This window comes from Aythya marila (genome assembly GCF_965140915.1).
Source record: "Aythya marila genome assembly, chromosome: 1".
In the NCBI taxonomy this organism is placed as follows: Eukaryota; Metazoa; Chordata; class Aves; order Anseriformes; family Anatidae; genus Aythya; species Aythya marila.
The window spans coordinates 93828702-93844490 of NC_139042.1; the positions used below are offsets into that span (position 1 = coordinate 93828702).

The 15789-nt window shown below is 35.8% G+C and overlaps 1 protein-coding gene across 3 annotated transcripts in view; it reads left to right on the top strand.

Moving 5' to 3' along the window:
* The window catches only part of BRWD1 (bromodomain and WD repeat domain containing 1), a 56745-nt gene extending 40956 nt beyond the window's left edge, over positions 1–15789 (top strand). For 2 of the 3 annotated variants that reach the window (XM_082778803.1, XM_082778805.1), the window contains 9 exons: positions 335–413; positions 1676–1720; positions 2342–2485; positions 3579–3731; positions 4018–4187; positions 5350–5588; positions 6571–6762; positions 7201–8175; positions 13692–15789. In XM_082778803.1, the coding sequence (XP_082634929.1) occupies positions 335–413; positions 1676–1720; positions 2342–2485; positions 3579–3731; positions 4018–4187; positions 5350–5588; positions 6571–6762; positions 7201–8175; positions 13692–14836 (3142 nt within the window). In that variant the 3' untranslated portion in view covers positions 14837–15789. The remainder of the gene's footprint in view (positions 1–334; positions 414–1675; positions 1721–2341; positions 2486–3578; positions 3732–4017; positions 4188–5349; positions 5589–6570; positions 6763–7200; positions 8176–13691) is intronic. The other variant, XM_082778804.1, reaches the window with a different exon arrangement.

Consider the following 15789-nt stretch of genomic DNA (forward strand, 5'->3'; position numbering starts at 1 on the left):
GTGTGCCTGACTTTGCTTCAGTTGAGAGGTTTATTTAAATAAAAAAACTAGTGTAGGCAGTCTAACTACCATAGATAAGTTTTGAATACTACTTTCAGATCTCTAATGCTATTTTCACCCTCCTTCCTTACTCCTTCTGAAATTCATAGTATAGCAGTTTTCCAGATTTAATGCTACTTTGGAAATACTATAATCACCTTGTGAGTTTGTATTTCAGTTGATTCTTTGTTACTGTCTTTAAGTTTATACAAAGCTTTTGGTCATGTCTGGGTTTAATCTGGGAAGTGATAGGTATGTTTTTGCTATTCCAGTAACAGATCTAATTGCATTACAGTGATCAAGACTGTACAAACATTTTTGAACTATGTAGCACAACAGATGATGAACAAGATTGTCTTGATGACGATGATCTGGTAAGCTTTTCTTGTCAATAATTGCAATAATGCATTAGCAGTGGTAAGAAAATAACGCTCTTCAAGTATTTATAGTAAAATTGTTTTTTTTTTTTTTTTTTTTTTTTTAAATAAAGACCCTTGCATGTATTTATATACTTATGCAGCTAATACAAACATTTACTATACTAGGAATGTGAGGAGTGATGCGGGGAGGTGCTTTAATGAAAACATTTGAGTTGTCAATACTTGTTCAGAAATAGAACAAACATGCATTTTCTACTGTGAATATTTGTCATCAAATAGAACAATACTTCCGTGTTTTGTGAGTGATACGTTTCTGAAGCATATTAATACGCAGTAATGTAATATTTCAAGAGTGTATGAATAGCTATCTTTCATTGTATTTTTAATTATATGCACCCTTAGTTATTGCTAAGGGTAAAATTGGCATGGAGTGGTAAATGATAAAAGAGGCTAAAAGTTGACAAGTTGTTACGACTACTGCAAAGCACCACTGCAACAGCAAACACTGCAGTTTCTTCGTATACCCAGCTATGATCACGCATCAGTTTTACGTGCCTCATTGAGAATATAATGAAGTATGTTTATCTTAAATCAGAGGTAGCATTCACTGCACAACAACAGTGCCTGTTGTCTTCAATACCATACGTTTATTAACAATGTACCCCAAACTACCGAATCTGAATGTCTTTTGCATGTTTTGATTTCTAATTCAGCAGCAAGACTACTGAAAATCACAGAGGCAGCATTCTCTTTCAGGATAATATTTAGGGAAGAAATTACATTAAGCAGTCGCCCTACTTCAGCATTTTCTTAGTACTTTCATATTGTAATGTTCTTCTTTTACCAAAAATAACTTGATCACAAAGATTTCTTTGTCCTAAACTCAGGACAAGCAAAATTCAGTTCTGTGACTTCTGTTATTTGTTAATTGAATTACTGATGGTCTTTAGTCATTGGGATTCAAAGCTGGTGGGTGTCTTCTCAATTCTTACTGAAAAGAGAACTTGCAACTTCTTATGGTGATTTTTCCTTTGTATTAAGGTCAAGAATTGGAATGAGGAATCTTCAGTGGAGGGACATCTTTAGGATCTTACTTTCCTAGTCTTTCAAACAATGTGCTGTAGTTTTTGATACGCTCATGTTCTGACTCATTGAGAGAAATTAGAATAAAAGTCTGTTTTAACTGTGGTGTAAAATTCAATGGTACTTTGAGCAAACATTGCCCATTGTTTCATAAATAATTTTATTTTATGCAGGATGATGAGAAATGTCGTCCGAGAACATCATATAGGAGGAGAAGAGTGAGTTGGCTAATCTTTACCATATATCATACCCAATTCAGGTTTGACAGGATTGGTTAGCAGGCTGTTGAAATTCTGTGGGAGTGATGTTTTGTTTTCTAAGAATCATAGATAAAGTAGATTTTTGTTTGATGATACCCTTTGCCTAAATAGTTCGTTATTTTAATGCTTCTGTACGTAAAAAAAAAAAAAAATTGATACTAGAACTATTTAGTCTAACAGGTTTCAATTATATATATGATACTGAAGTAAAAGCATTATTCAGCAGAGATGCTAAGAAAAAATATTTTGAGCGATGGAAATTATTCAGATCTCTTAAGAATAATTTGGAAGAAGTCAGGAGGTATCTTTTTGTGTGCTTTATGTAGTATTTAAAAAAAATTGAAGAAACTTATATGAATTGGCAGAGTTTTATTTATAAATATCAGTAAAAAATCTTCTAGTAGTAGAGTTGCAAAGTTTTGTTACAAAACAGTATGTTTGGAAGCACATTTTTCTAATACAGAAATATTTCCAGTTAGACTATTAGGTTTAGTTTTTCAGGCTGTGTTTCAGTAATGTCTTTTGTGTCCTTTGACTTCTCAGTAATAAATTCTGTGTCTTTTGACTTTTTTTTTCAAGGGACGGGGTAGAAAAGGAAAAGGCATTAAAAATGGCTATGATGAAAACTGTTGGAAAAAGCAGTGTATGGAACTCGTGAACTTAATTTTCCAGTGCGAAGATTCTGAACCTTTTAGGCAGCCGGTTGATTTGGATCAATATCCTGTAAGTTGTTGTTATAATATTTGTATCTTGCAAGATTAATTTGTTTGTTTTAGTGTTTGTTTGGTATCATATTAAGATCTCCACATTTCTCTTGGAGCTATTTGTTTTGTTTAGGGTTTTAGTTCCCAACCATTGGTGCTTGACTGCATCAAGGTAAGATCCATCAAAGTATTGAGACAGTACAAAACAATTGCAGAGCAGCAGTATAATGTCTACAAATATCCTGATACGTTAAATGAGTTTTGTTTTGCCTTTAATAATTAACTCTGATGATAAAAATAAATGAATGGACTGCAGTGAAACAGGAACTTGTTATTTGTAGTCCCATGATTTACTACTTTTCCTATTTTCACTGCTGCCATTATTATTTTTTCTGCTATTCAGCTCACTGTATGTTTTTAGGAATCTGTCCCCACTTTGAATCTTCACATTCAGATAAACTATAGGCATCGGTTCATACGTTCCTCTGAAGTATGGATCCTGTCCAATCTGGTTTGCATTTTCTCTTAAGTTCTGTGTAAAATGCATCTCAGAACATCTTTATGCTCTAATGGTTCTTTTGTATCAATATAATATTTGGCTGCTGAAGGCCTTCTGCAGCCTCATGGTGTACTTTCTTCAGCAATCTACGTAATTCCAGAATTTTATTTCTCTCTTCTATAGCCGGATCAGTTCTCATTGTAAAATGCATCAATGAAATGATTAAATGAAGATTCACTGCAGTCTTACTTCCCCTTTCTGAGTAACAAAAAAAAATGTCAACTTGCATGCTGTTGTTAGTCAATAGTTACTGAGGTAAATCAGGAGAAAGGAAACTGCAAAATTGTATGTACAAGCACATGAGGTTATATTAAACCATGATCTCTAATAAATTCCGAGGGTGATGCTGAAAATGAGTGAAGTTACATAGGCGCTAATGTAGACTTTAAGTCAAGTAGTTTCTGCAACAGCTTAGCTGTCTGCTCTGCTAGGTGTCTGTTGTGTCTTGAGCTGATGGTTAAGATAACCTGAGCTCTTAAATTCTAGAAGTAAAATTCAAAAGTGTTGTTTTTCATCTAACTTGTTGAATTACTGTTCTTCATGTTCTGTCTAGGATTACAGACATATTATAGACACTCCAATGGACTTCGGTACAGTGAAAGAAACACTGGAAGCTGGAAATTATGACACTCCAATGGAACTGTGCAAAGATATAAGACTAATATTTAGTAATGCCAAGTCTTATACTCCAAACAAAAAGTCCAAGGTAGCTGTTAATATTGTTTTCTTAGGCTTTTTGTAATGCAATTAGGTATTATTTTGGAATTAACTTTCTTATCAGTATTTAGAATAAAGTTTCTGGCTGAGTAGATACAGGTGAGAAGTGCAATAAATTATATTAAACATTAATTTGTGCATGGCATGTCTTGTTTATCTGGTGCTACAGTCTATCATGTGCCAGACTTCTCTTTTTCTGTCCATTTTTACTTTTTTAGAAATGCTAGTCTTGCATGAAAGTTTTGGTTGTTAATATAAACCACTTCCTTGCCTAGATTTACAGTATGACCTTGAGATTGTCAGCATTATTTGAGGAGAAAATAAGAAGAATTGTTTCAGATTTCAAAAATGGTCAAAAACAGAATGAAAAACTACGAAGAAACCAGAGGTATACTAGAAGACTTCAGAATCAAAGCTCGACGCAGCAACCTACCAAAATGCTCAGGTAATGAAATTATGAAGATATGGAGGCTTATCATAGCTGATTAATATTCATATTCACTAACATATAAGAAGAAGAGAACAATTGTTTTATTAAGTGGTTAGCTAATTTTGGTGAGAACTTGTAGAATTCTTTTTCAGTAGGACAGACGTGCTTAAGAAGTTCTGTTGTAATGTAAAACTGCCCAGGAAACAGTGGAAGGACTGAAAAATATAATAGGGGTGGTTTTGTTTTGTTTGCTTTGTTTTAAATACTTCATTGAGGAAAATCAGTGTTTAATCTGACTGTAATAATTAGCGAAACTTACTGCATGTATTGCAGTTACTTTACTATGAACATAAGAAAGGTAGTCCTGTGGATTTATAGAGATCTTAATTTACTGTGGTGTTCTGTTGGTAATTTAGTATGCATCTCCTTTGAAGGAAAACACACTCTTGACACCACTGTTGGTTGACATGATTAACTCTCATTGTTAATTTGCATACGGGGTGAAGTGAGATAAAATACAAAAACTAAACGTGCTGAACTGTTGGAACTGAGCGTATACTTTTCTGCTGCTGACCAGCCTTTTTTGTCTGATAGTGAAGGGATAGGAATAATCCCATGTAGATCACTCATACTTTAGTCAAATACGATGTCAGGATTGCATGTAGCATGCATTTAAAGGAAGAATCAAATCAGTGAGTTCCTCTCCAAATGTGCGTTTTATTTTAGACCGTAGATTTTGTTGAAAAATGTGCTGTCTTCGTGTCTTTAGAACTCAGTTTATCATGGAATAATGTTAATTTGTGCTTTGAGGCTTATGTGCAATTAACAAGAGACTGAATTCAACAGAAGTTGAGGCTGTTGTTGCAATATCTTAGTAAACAATAAGAGGACCTAAAAGGTATTCAGTGTTACCTTTTTTTGGTTTTGATTAGAGATAGTCTCCTCTTGTGTAACTTTACTAGGACTGTAGACTTATTTTAATGAAAGTAGTTAATGCTTATCCTTGTCAAAATTGTCCCATACCATGTTAGCTCACAAACCTAACTACCATTCCAAATTGTAAAATCATATGGTATATGGTTAATTAAGCTTTCAGAGAACATCATTTTAAAAATACTTAATTGCTGATATTTTTTCATAGTTTACAACCCATGTTGCTTTTACTTTCCCCTTTCAGCAGAAATGTGAAGCAGAAACCATTAAAGTCTCAGGCAAAAATTGAATCTGAGCAGGAAGATGCTTTTAGTCAACCTACCTCAAGCAGAGCAGCCTGTGTTGCAAGCCATAAAACAAATGCTAGCAATTACAACCATAGTTCCTCTGGTGAATCCTCTGATTCTGTATGCCTGGCATCTTTTGAAAGGAATGGCAAAGCTAGATCTACAACACTAACAAACTGTTCTGCACCGTCATCAGGTAAGAAATGTTTGAAAAATCTGTTTCAGATGAGGATTTTCATCTGTCTTTATCTGTGAATTACCTACTGGTGTTTCTTTATATCTGTGGATATTATAAAAAGTTCTGTGTACTAAAGAATGCTTTAACATTCTTTAATATAGAAAGCAATTAACTTAATTTTATTAATGACAAAGCCCGCTCCTAGGCAGAAATTTATTACTAGCATAATTTATGTGGAAGCAGAGCTGTCTTGGTTATATATCCATTTTGCAGTCAAATGTACTTTTCTACAGCCTTGTGTGGGAATTCACAGCAAAGCTGAATTGAGTAAGACTGATGATAAGAATAAGTTGACATACGAACAGCATGATTACTTCATGTTCTTAACTCTTACCAAACTCTTACAATAATAGAATTTCTTCAAGGGGATTTTCTAGGAAAATTGTTGTGGTGAATGGATGCCTCTTATCTGAGAGGAAAATGTGGTGTATTTGATACAAAATACCGGTTATAAACCCATGCATGTTACATAAAAATGAAAATCCAAAATTAGCAAATGAAAAAAAAAAAAGTTCCCGGAGTCATAAAATGTTTCCTGTCATTTTCCCCCCACACACACACTTTACCTTGGCAAAAGTTCATCTCCTTTCAAAGAACAAGGATGTAAGTCCTGGTAAAAGAAGGGATCTATCAGATGATTTGGGATTTTTTAACATGCTCTTCTCTTAAATCTGCTATTTGGGAGCAGCTCTGCTATTTTACTTGAAACTTAAATGCAGCTTAAAGAAACTTATCGCCAGAAATCTCATAAATGTAGAGTGGTATATTTCGTAGAACTAATAATTTCAGATGTACAAGACATTACAGCATGGTAACAAGTGTACTGTAAAACAATATTATGAGGAAATCTTGAAGATTTCCTGAATGAGCAAAACGTAGCCCTTAACTGCAAGCTAACTGCATGGTTAGAATTCTGATTGACTTTTCTTTTTTTAAACAGAAAGTGAAATAGAAGGTTCTTTAGCTTCTTCATCTACATCTTCTTCATCTTCATCCTCTTCAAGCAGCTCAGAAGAAAGCAAAGAAAGCTCTGTTGCTCTTGTGTCACCTCCACTACACAACGGTGTATGTAGGAGAAAGAGCATCAACTGTAGGATAACTAGGAATCGAGCTGCTCAGAGAAAACAAACAGGTAAGATTCAAGCAGCTTTCTTCTGAATGGACAATAATCCAGGTGTGTATGTATAAAACTAAATGTAATCAGTATTTAATTGTTGTGTATGTGTTATTGTTTGAGTAGTAGGTCTGTTGCTCTCAAAATACTACTTTCTGAACTTTTCAGATCTTTTTCAGTACTTAGGGTAGGAGGACTGAAGCCCTGGTGAGAGGGTGTGTCTTGCAACATTTTATATCTTAAAGTAAAAGCAGTAGTTCTTAAAGCAGTTCTAGTTTTCACAGAACTAGAATGAATCCAAAATTTAACATTTTTTTCTTGCCAGAGAACAAAACCATGTAACTACTACTAGGGGTGTATTGCATTTATCATGTCTGTAGGTTGAATCTATTCCAGATTTGACGAGGCTTAAGAAGCTTCTACTCTTAAGATTTTAATCCCTCCTGTACTTTACAGGAACGCTTCTGCAGGAGAACGGGAATACAAGAAAAACTGTCAGGAAAAGGTTATATGGAAGTGATTCTGAAAATAAGTCAGTGGTGACACCTGAGTCTCCGAGTAATAGTACTGGTAGACACAGAAAAATTCCACGCAGAAGTGCTACCGTGGCTGCTAATAAGTTAAGGCTAATGAGTGATGTGGAAGAAGAGGTTTCAAGCTCAGAAAGTATTGGTATTGGGTGTAAAAACAGGAAACTGCCTCATCGAAATGCCTCAGCTGCAGCCAGGCGAATGTTACTGGAGGGGTCTGAGGATGACGTAGGTGTGAAGTCTGAAAGTGAAAAAGAAAACGAAGAGCAGCTTACCAAGAGGAAAAATCTTTCTCTCCCTGGTTCATCTGCTCCACGAAGAAAATTTGTTAGTGAATCTGAAAACGGAAGTTCAGATTCTGAGATAGACATGCAGGTGAAACAGAAAACCTGGGAAAGCAACGGCCACAGACAGTTAGGTGGGACACTCCATTCTGCATCTCCCAAAGTGAGAAGTTCCATACGAGACTCCTCGGAAGATGATGCCAAAAGCCATAATTCAGAGGATGGGAGCAGTCAAAAAGCTGATGAGTCAACGTCTCCACATAAGCTTGCACTGAGCAACTCTGAGGATGAAGTCTATTTTGAATCAAATAGGTGGAATGACAAAAAAATTACTAGTCTGCAGATTGTTGCTCCCTTAAAGAAAGCAAAAGTCTTGAGTGATTTAGAGGACTCAGCAGAATCTGAAGCAGAAGGCAGAGAGAATGGGAGAAGTCTTATTTCGGAGACCTTGGTGCCATCTAGAATTGCAGGGAATTCAATATCTGGACCTGGTACCAGTTACAACGACTCTTCTGATACAGAATCTGAAACAAATTCTAATAACAGTAATTATTGTGACACTTCTACAAAAACAAGAAAGAGGAGAAGGAAAGGAAAAACAAAAATCTTCAGAAAAGGTAAAATTACTAAAGCTAATGCATCTGATTCTAGTGGTGACTAGGAGGAAACAACATAGGATTAACAAAGGATTAAAATGGGTAACGACTGGGGGATTTGAGCTGTGTGGTGTAATAGTGTTTCTGGCTGTTCTAAAATCTGAACTAAATATCAGGGAGGGTGAATTGTAAGGTATGGTGTTGCTGACAGGGGAACTGGGGAGTTGCCAAACAGCACTGAGAGAAAAGTATTACAGTTCTATGGTGACAGTTTGTTGGTATTTAGAATTCATGATGGGTTCTGGCAGTTCTGAAGCAGTTCAGGGAATACGTTTTTCTGTGAAAAAGTTGTTATTAAATTGCACTTTCTTACCTACATAGCAGAATATATTAACATGCTAAAATACCTGTGTTGAAGTAGCATTACTCTGAGTGTGTTGACAGTTAAAGAAGCACTGCCTTTCTGGTTGTTGACACAAAACTAAGAATTCATATTCACAAGAATTCATATTCACAGCAACCTTCAGGATATTGCTATCGCGTGTAGGTCAAGGCACCAGAAAATCTCAAAAGGAAAAGTTCATTCTCTTTTGTCAGCCTGCTCCTTGATTGGAGAATTTCAGTAATGAAAATCTGAGTTGTAGTTCTGTTACTTCACTCATAAACTCAAGATAATAATTCTTGCTTTAGATTATTGCCTTTTTTTCTGAAGACTTCTGTGCTAAAGCAGACATATGTTATTTTCATTTGAAGTACCTTTGTAATCTTTCAAAATGAAACTGATAGATGTTTTAATTATTTTTTACTTCCATGGCATACGTTGGAATCTCTAACGTAATTTGCCTTTTGGATTTTGTCAGTGATGGGTAGTGTCCTTGTCAAGGTAGCGATGTGTTTTAATGCTGTGATGGTAACGTTCTGATGCTTGTCTGGCTTCTCCCCCATTTAAGATTAGGAGGATCTGAGGTTTGGGTGTTCTTTTTGGAGAGCGTGTGGATGGGGTTCTGTTACCAAACACAGCGGTGATTCTTCTGTTCCTTGGTTTCTCGAGTTTCATGGGTTTATGGGTGTCTATGCAATGTTGTAACTAACTGAAGCAGATGACACTGTTCTAACTAGTTTTTCTAGATGTGCATCCTTACTTTGAGGTTGAAGAGATTTTTAATACGGCAAAGAGAAGGTATTTCTATACAAATACTTGATGTAGTGGACATTTGTATTTTTTAAAAGTGGGTAGTCAGTAACATTTTCTGTACCAAATTTGTCCAACACAGCATTTCTAAGGGGAAATCAGCACTGGTCAACTTACAAATCTTTCATTACACATTTTTTTAATGTAAACGTTTCTCCATGAAATATGTAGAAACTGCCACACTGAGTAGCCAGTGTGTGAACTGCAGGGTTCAGTCTCATTCAAAGGTTGTCCTTTGAACGTAATGTGGGTGTCTTAATTGTGTATATTGGAGTGGTTAAAGCTTGTTGAGAATGTGATTTATTTTTTTTTTTTCCTGCCAGCTTTTTAACACTCTGGTTAAATTCTAGCTTCTCTTGTGTTGTACCATTTACCTCTGGGGGTGTGATGTTATGTTGTCTTCCAGCTATAACTTGGAGCAGAACTCCTCTTACTCACATTTTTTTCTTAAACTTCCTTGATTTCCTCTTCCATCAGTTTTCAGGTCAGAGTGAATATCCTGTTCCTTTGGATGATGAATGCATTTCTTTCTACTTTATCCTTTAGCTTCATTAGTAGTCAATGTTCATCTATTAGGTAAAACTAGCAATCATAACAGCATGTTCAGCATTATTTTTAGTCTGTAACTGGTGCCACTGTCAAGGATGTATTAATAGTTAATGAGCTGCATCTGTTACATGATCATAAAATTCCTAATGGCTTTTACAAGAATTAGTGCATAAATTACATACTTTTTACTTTATTTTTGCATTTTTTATAGAGCAGTCTTATTTTGTACAGAAATGTTTAACTTCTGCCATCTGAAACCTCCCAAATGGTGAACTGCACTTGCAGTGGATTATTCTTTTGCCATTTTTACCAACATTTTTAAGGGGAAGCCCTTTTAAAACTCTTAGATTAAATGAAGAGGCCCCATCTAAAGTTAGAAAATTCTTTAATGTAAGTTAAATATGGGGCAAGAGCAAGCATTGTTAAGTTTCTACAAGATGACAAAATATGCTCTTTAAAAGTCAACAAGGGTAAAATACAGTGATTGAATACTTGTATGGGTTGGGTCTCATTGTAGAGTAACAATGGTTATCTGAGAAGAGGGCTCAGCATACTGCTAGCTTAGGGAGAAAAAGAAAAAAAAAAAAAACACCATTTTTTCCAATATGTGGGGCACCAGGATGGTTAAAAATATAGGGCTGAAGCTGTTGTCCTTTATATGAACTGGTACATAGACTTGGATGTCTACACTAAACCACATTTATTTTCCATTTCCCTTTTTTTCATCTTTATTTTGGGGTACTTCCACAGGTAGTCAAACAAACTATTTTTATATTAGCAGATGCCCACTTTAATCCTCAACAGATGATAGGTACAGCAGACGTGCTGCTAGCACAGCCTGGTTTACTGTGGTTTGCCAAACTGGTGTGTGCATTCCTCTCTCTGGAGAGGCTGATAGCTGCTTGGAAATAACAAGCTAAACCTGTTTGTACCTGTGAAAGTTACTCATTAGGTACTGCTGGAGTACATGCATGCTTTTATTTAAATACTTACGCATGTATATAATACATTTATTTGAATATATGACTGTGTATGACTCAAGGGATGGCTGGATACGTCTGTCCAGTGCTGCAGCCCACACTACCAGGTTTGGTCTGGTGGCAAGAACACCAGCATTCCTTGTCACAGCTGCAAACTTGATGGACAAGGCTTTCGTATCTTGGTGGCTTTCTTGTAAAAGTGCTCTCAGTTCATATGATAAATGGAGGTTTTTTTATTTGATCCTCCCTCTTCCTGCTTGTGCAATCTGCTTGTACCTTTGCAGCATTTAATTCTGGATATTGTTTGTAAAGTTTCATTAAGCTGATGCAAGCATTTCTTTTACTGCTGTGGTATGGGGGGATGTTGAAGTTACTACAGAGCGGATTTTAATTCTAGTAAGAAGTTTTAACTTAAAAGAAAAAGACTGGAGGGGGAAAAGCTTTCTACTAATTTGCTGCCAATTTGGGTACAAAGTATAGGTTTAATATTCTCGTAGTGTGTTGCAGAAGGGCTGGATTCCTCTCTTGGGTAGATTGCAATGTTGCTCTATCCTTTAGTCTTGCATTTGGTTTTATGAATTAGCTGCTGAAACTTTGAAAATATGCATAATCTGTTATGATAAAGCTTTTTGTTTTAAAAGCATGAACCTATAAACACCTCTCTGTGGAAAAATGGCTAAAATCTTTGCATGTGCAGTTTTTTTTTCTTTTAAAGCTAATTCTATTGGGATATTTCCAGATGATATCTAAGATTTTAAACAATACTTTCTTCAGGTGGCCAAAGGGGATTAAGTTTTGCCTGGTCTTAATACTGAATGCTGTCCTTTGCACGTTTCCATATTGCCCTTCTAGAATGGGAGTGTGTTAAAGCAGTTATAGGGGAATCTAAATCTTAAAGTTGGGTTATACATTTCCACATTTAGTAACTGATCAAAATGTTTCTCTGAACCAGTAATGTGTGTACCACTAGTATGTTATGATATACCATTATTAGTATTCACAATATTTTCCTGTTTCAGGCTTAATTTATCACATTAAATATCTTACATCTGCCTGTTCAGCCTTACTTCATATAATAACTGCTATGAGCAGCAGCCATTTGTCTACGTGATAGTATTGGAAGACAGTGTATAATTTAAGTTTCAGGTCTTCACTTTCTTTTATGTGAATTAGTTCAGCTTTTATGCAGTATTCAGCAGTGTGTTACATTTTGGCCATAAAACCACACAGTATAAATACTAGTAACATATACGTGTAATTTCTGGAAGCTGTTAAAACAGGCAGTAAACGAATTAACTTTTGGGAATATCAAAAGAAGGAATTTTGATATGTGAGTAGTAAATAAACTGATCTACCTTCAAATAAAGACCAGATTTGGCATCTGAACAGATTTTTAATACTGGCATTCAAGTTGGACGTACTGGATTTGTCCAATTACTTTTCTAACTTAAATTATTTCCCAGTCTCTTAGAATACATCTTCATTGCACGTATTCTTGACAGAATTTAGGGAAAATGTTGCCCTATCCTAGCTTGACAGGTGATATGTTGGGGAACAAAAAGACCAAATGCCTTGCCAGTGTTGAGCACAGTAAGCTGGCCAGAAGGAGCAAGGAACTGAACCTTGCTCAGCTTTATCTCAGGCCACCGTTCCAGTGCCTGAGGAGCTGTCATTCTCAAAAGACATTGGGTCATTAGTTCCAACAGCTGAGCAGCATTAGCAAGATGAGCTTTTTTCATCTGCTGTGTAATTATAGCATTCCCTCCTCTTCCCTAAACATTTCCTTGAAAAAGTACTTCATTTGCCAACCTTTCTGCAAAGGAGTATGCAGGAGCTGCCGTGATTTTTCCCTGTTTGTAGAGTACAGGTAGAGAATCAGGAAAAGCAATGAGACTGAGCTAGAACAAAATCTCTGTTCGTTCTGTTATCAGGAAGTGACAGACTAATATAAAGTAGATGATTTCATGGTGCCCGTGTTTACCCATCTTGGTGAAAAAATCAGTAAATCAGTAATGGCTCCAAAGAAATATGAGATAGACATCAATTTTGAGGAAAGTGAACTTTGCAAAGGCACTTCTACCAAAAGAGTGATTTAAAAAAAAAAAAAAGTCAAATCTATTTTAAGAACTTCTTGTGTTAATTTTTGGCTGTGTCTTATCAGCAATTCTGTTTCCATGAGAATGCAAAATGTCTAAAGCATTTATTTTGGTAGCATCATTCATGGTGTTTACTGATTTGAATATTTGTTTAAGAAGCTTAAGAAGCAAGTGCTGTATTAAAAATAAAAATACTGATTGGAAGGTTCTCTGTTAGAAGCGCTCTTGAGTTTAAGTCCCTAAGGAACTGAATGGTTTAAGTGTTTTCTCTGTATGTGAAAGCACTTAAAATTGTGAAATCCATCCAGGACTAGTATCTGCATGAAATCTTTTTTTGAACAGTCTACAAAGTGTAATAATTCATTTTGAAAAGTAATTTTGGTATGAAAATTACAGCTTTAATGATGGAAGTATTAGTAGTGTGAAAGCAGGTGTTTGCTAAGCTAGGTAACTTGTAAGCTAATTTCTAGAGAGATGCTAAAGAATGTTAATTTACAACCCTTTCATCATCTCAAAGCAAAACACTAATCCTGAGAGTTAAAAATATGCTCGGGACTCAGTGGCTGTATTTTTAATAAAGGCTTAAGATAAATTGCACGTAGCAGTTGAAATCAAAAAATGCTTTTGTTCATTTCATTAAACATGGGAGTGTTTGTGCTTTATGAACTAGCAGTTGTAGAAGTGTAAGTTATTAAAAGGCATTTTTAAATCTTTTTGTAGAATCAACGTCTGAGAAGACTGGACAAAGTGGAAAAGTGCTGAGGAGCCGGACGTGCATCATTAACTACAAGAAACATACAAAGCTGTCTAATGTGACGGAGAAAAAAAATCCACGAAGGTGTGCCACTTTGGCAGCTAATAAGATAAAGATAATGAGTGATACAAAGGAAGAGTTATCAAGCTCAGAAAGTGTTTACACAGTGAAAAAGAACAGGAAGCACCTTCATGGCGGTGTATCTGCGGCATCCAGGAAGAAACCGCTCAGCAGCTCGGACCTAGATGTTAGCCTGATGTCTGAAAATGAGAAGGAACAGTGTTCTGGCAGAAAAAAACTTTCTTGCCCTGAGTCATCTGCTCCTAAGAGAAAATATATTAGCGAGTCTGAAAACGAAAAAACAGAATCTGAGGTGGAGGTAGAAGTGGCTCAGAAGCAGAATGATGGTAATGACAGGCAGACGCACAGAACTGTCCGTGCTGCAGCTCTTAAAAAGGAGTGCCACTCTTCAGGGGAGGATTCCACAAACTACAAGGTAGAAAACGGGAGAAACTGGAGAACTTCTGAGCAATCAACTTCAGCTCACAACCATCATGTAAGCGACTCTGAGGAGGAGGTGGATTCTGAGTTAGGTAAACGTGAAACTAAAAATAAGAGACAAGTACCAAAAACAAAATCTAGAGCTCGCTTCAAAAGATCAAAATTATCAAATGACTTAAAAGAAACACCAGAATCTGAAACGGGGGGGAAGAAAGATGAAAAAAGCTCGGTATCGGAGAATGTGGAAACACCTGAGACTGCAGGAAGCTCAAAAGCCAGTTTCAATTGTTCTTCTGATTCAGACTCTGGAACTGATAACAGTATATACAGTGATGCCGCAGAAACAAAAAAGAGAAAGAGAAAAACAGACACCATTAGAAAAGAAAATTCTGATTTGTCTAAGCCTTCCAGAAGACCCCAGCGAAGGAAACGTCGGAAACCTAATCAAGAAAATGACTCTGAAGATTTGGATTACACCAAATATAGAAGAGCTAATCGGCGTTCTAAGATAAGAACTCGAAATAGGGGTAGACGGACTGTAAGATACGACGATTGTGACGATGACGACGATGATGACAGAGGTTTAGGTGACGTAGTTGGTGAAACGTAACCTTAAGAGGAAAAGCCAGCCCACTTTTTTTTTTTATGGTAATAGCACTAGAACTCACGATGGATGCTGGCTCTTCCTTGTCCTACATTTCAGGGAATATATTTATATTTTTCTATGAAAAAGTTATGAATGTGATTAGATCATGACTTTCTCCTTTTCATATTTTGACTTGCACTTGCCTGCCCATGTAGCAGCATTTAGCACAGATGCCAAAATGTGCCTCATTATAGGGGCAATTTTTTTGTCTTTACTGGTATTTTATTACATATAACAAGAGTTTAAAAAAAAAATGTTAAAACACTGCGCAACAGGTTAATAGCAGTATGTTGAGTATTATTGTTATGGGTGCTGCAATGGAATACTACCTAGGTCATACAACATTCAAGAACTGATTTCAAACATCTCTAATGCTGTATGAAATCATATACAATATTAACAGGCTTATAAATAATAATGTACACTATAAAAATCCGGTGGATGCTAGTGTTGCATCAAAAGCGTAATGAGCAGTCACTAAGGTAACAACATTACAGCTTGTATTAGTACAGATGCTAAATGTTCTGTACACTCGTAATTGAAAACATACAACTAGAACCAGTTACCAGTGAAAAAGTGTATTTGCCAATTAAAAAGGCATATTGGTGCTGGTGAAGAGAGGGTTTATGCTGACAGGTAGTACTATCATTAATGTGACTTCTATCCTGTAAACTAAACTTAAGAATATGAAATGCAGGTGAACTCTTGGGCCTAAGGGTTTTTGTGTGTTTTCTTTATAAAATAGAAAAAACAACAAAACACTTGTTCTGTTTTTTTTATGCGTGAGAAGTTTGAGGTGCAGGATTCTTACATTCCAGACCTTTTTTGCTATATTTCCGTTGTTCTTCCATATTTAAACTTCTAAGTGCTTTAATGTTAGATTTTTGCGTTGATTAAACATATCAGTTTGGACTGTT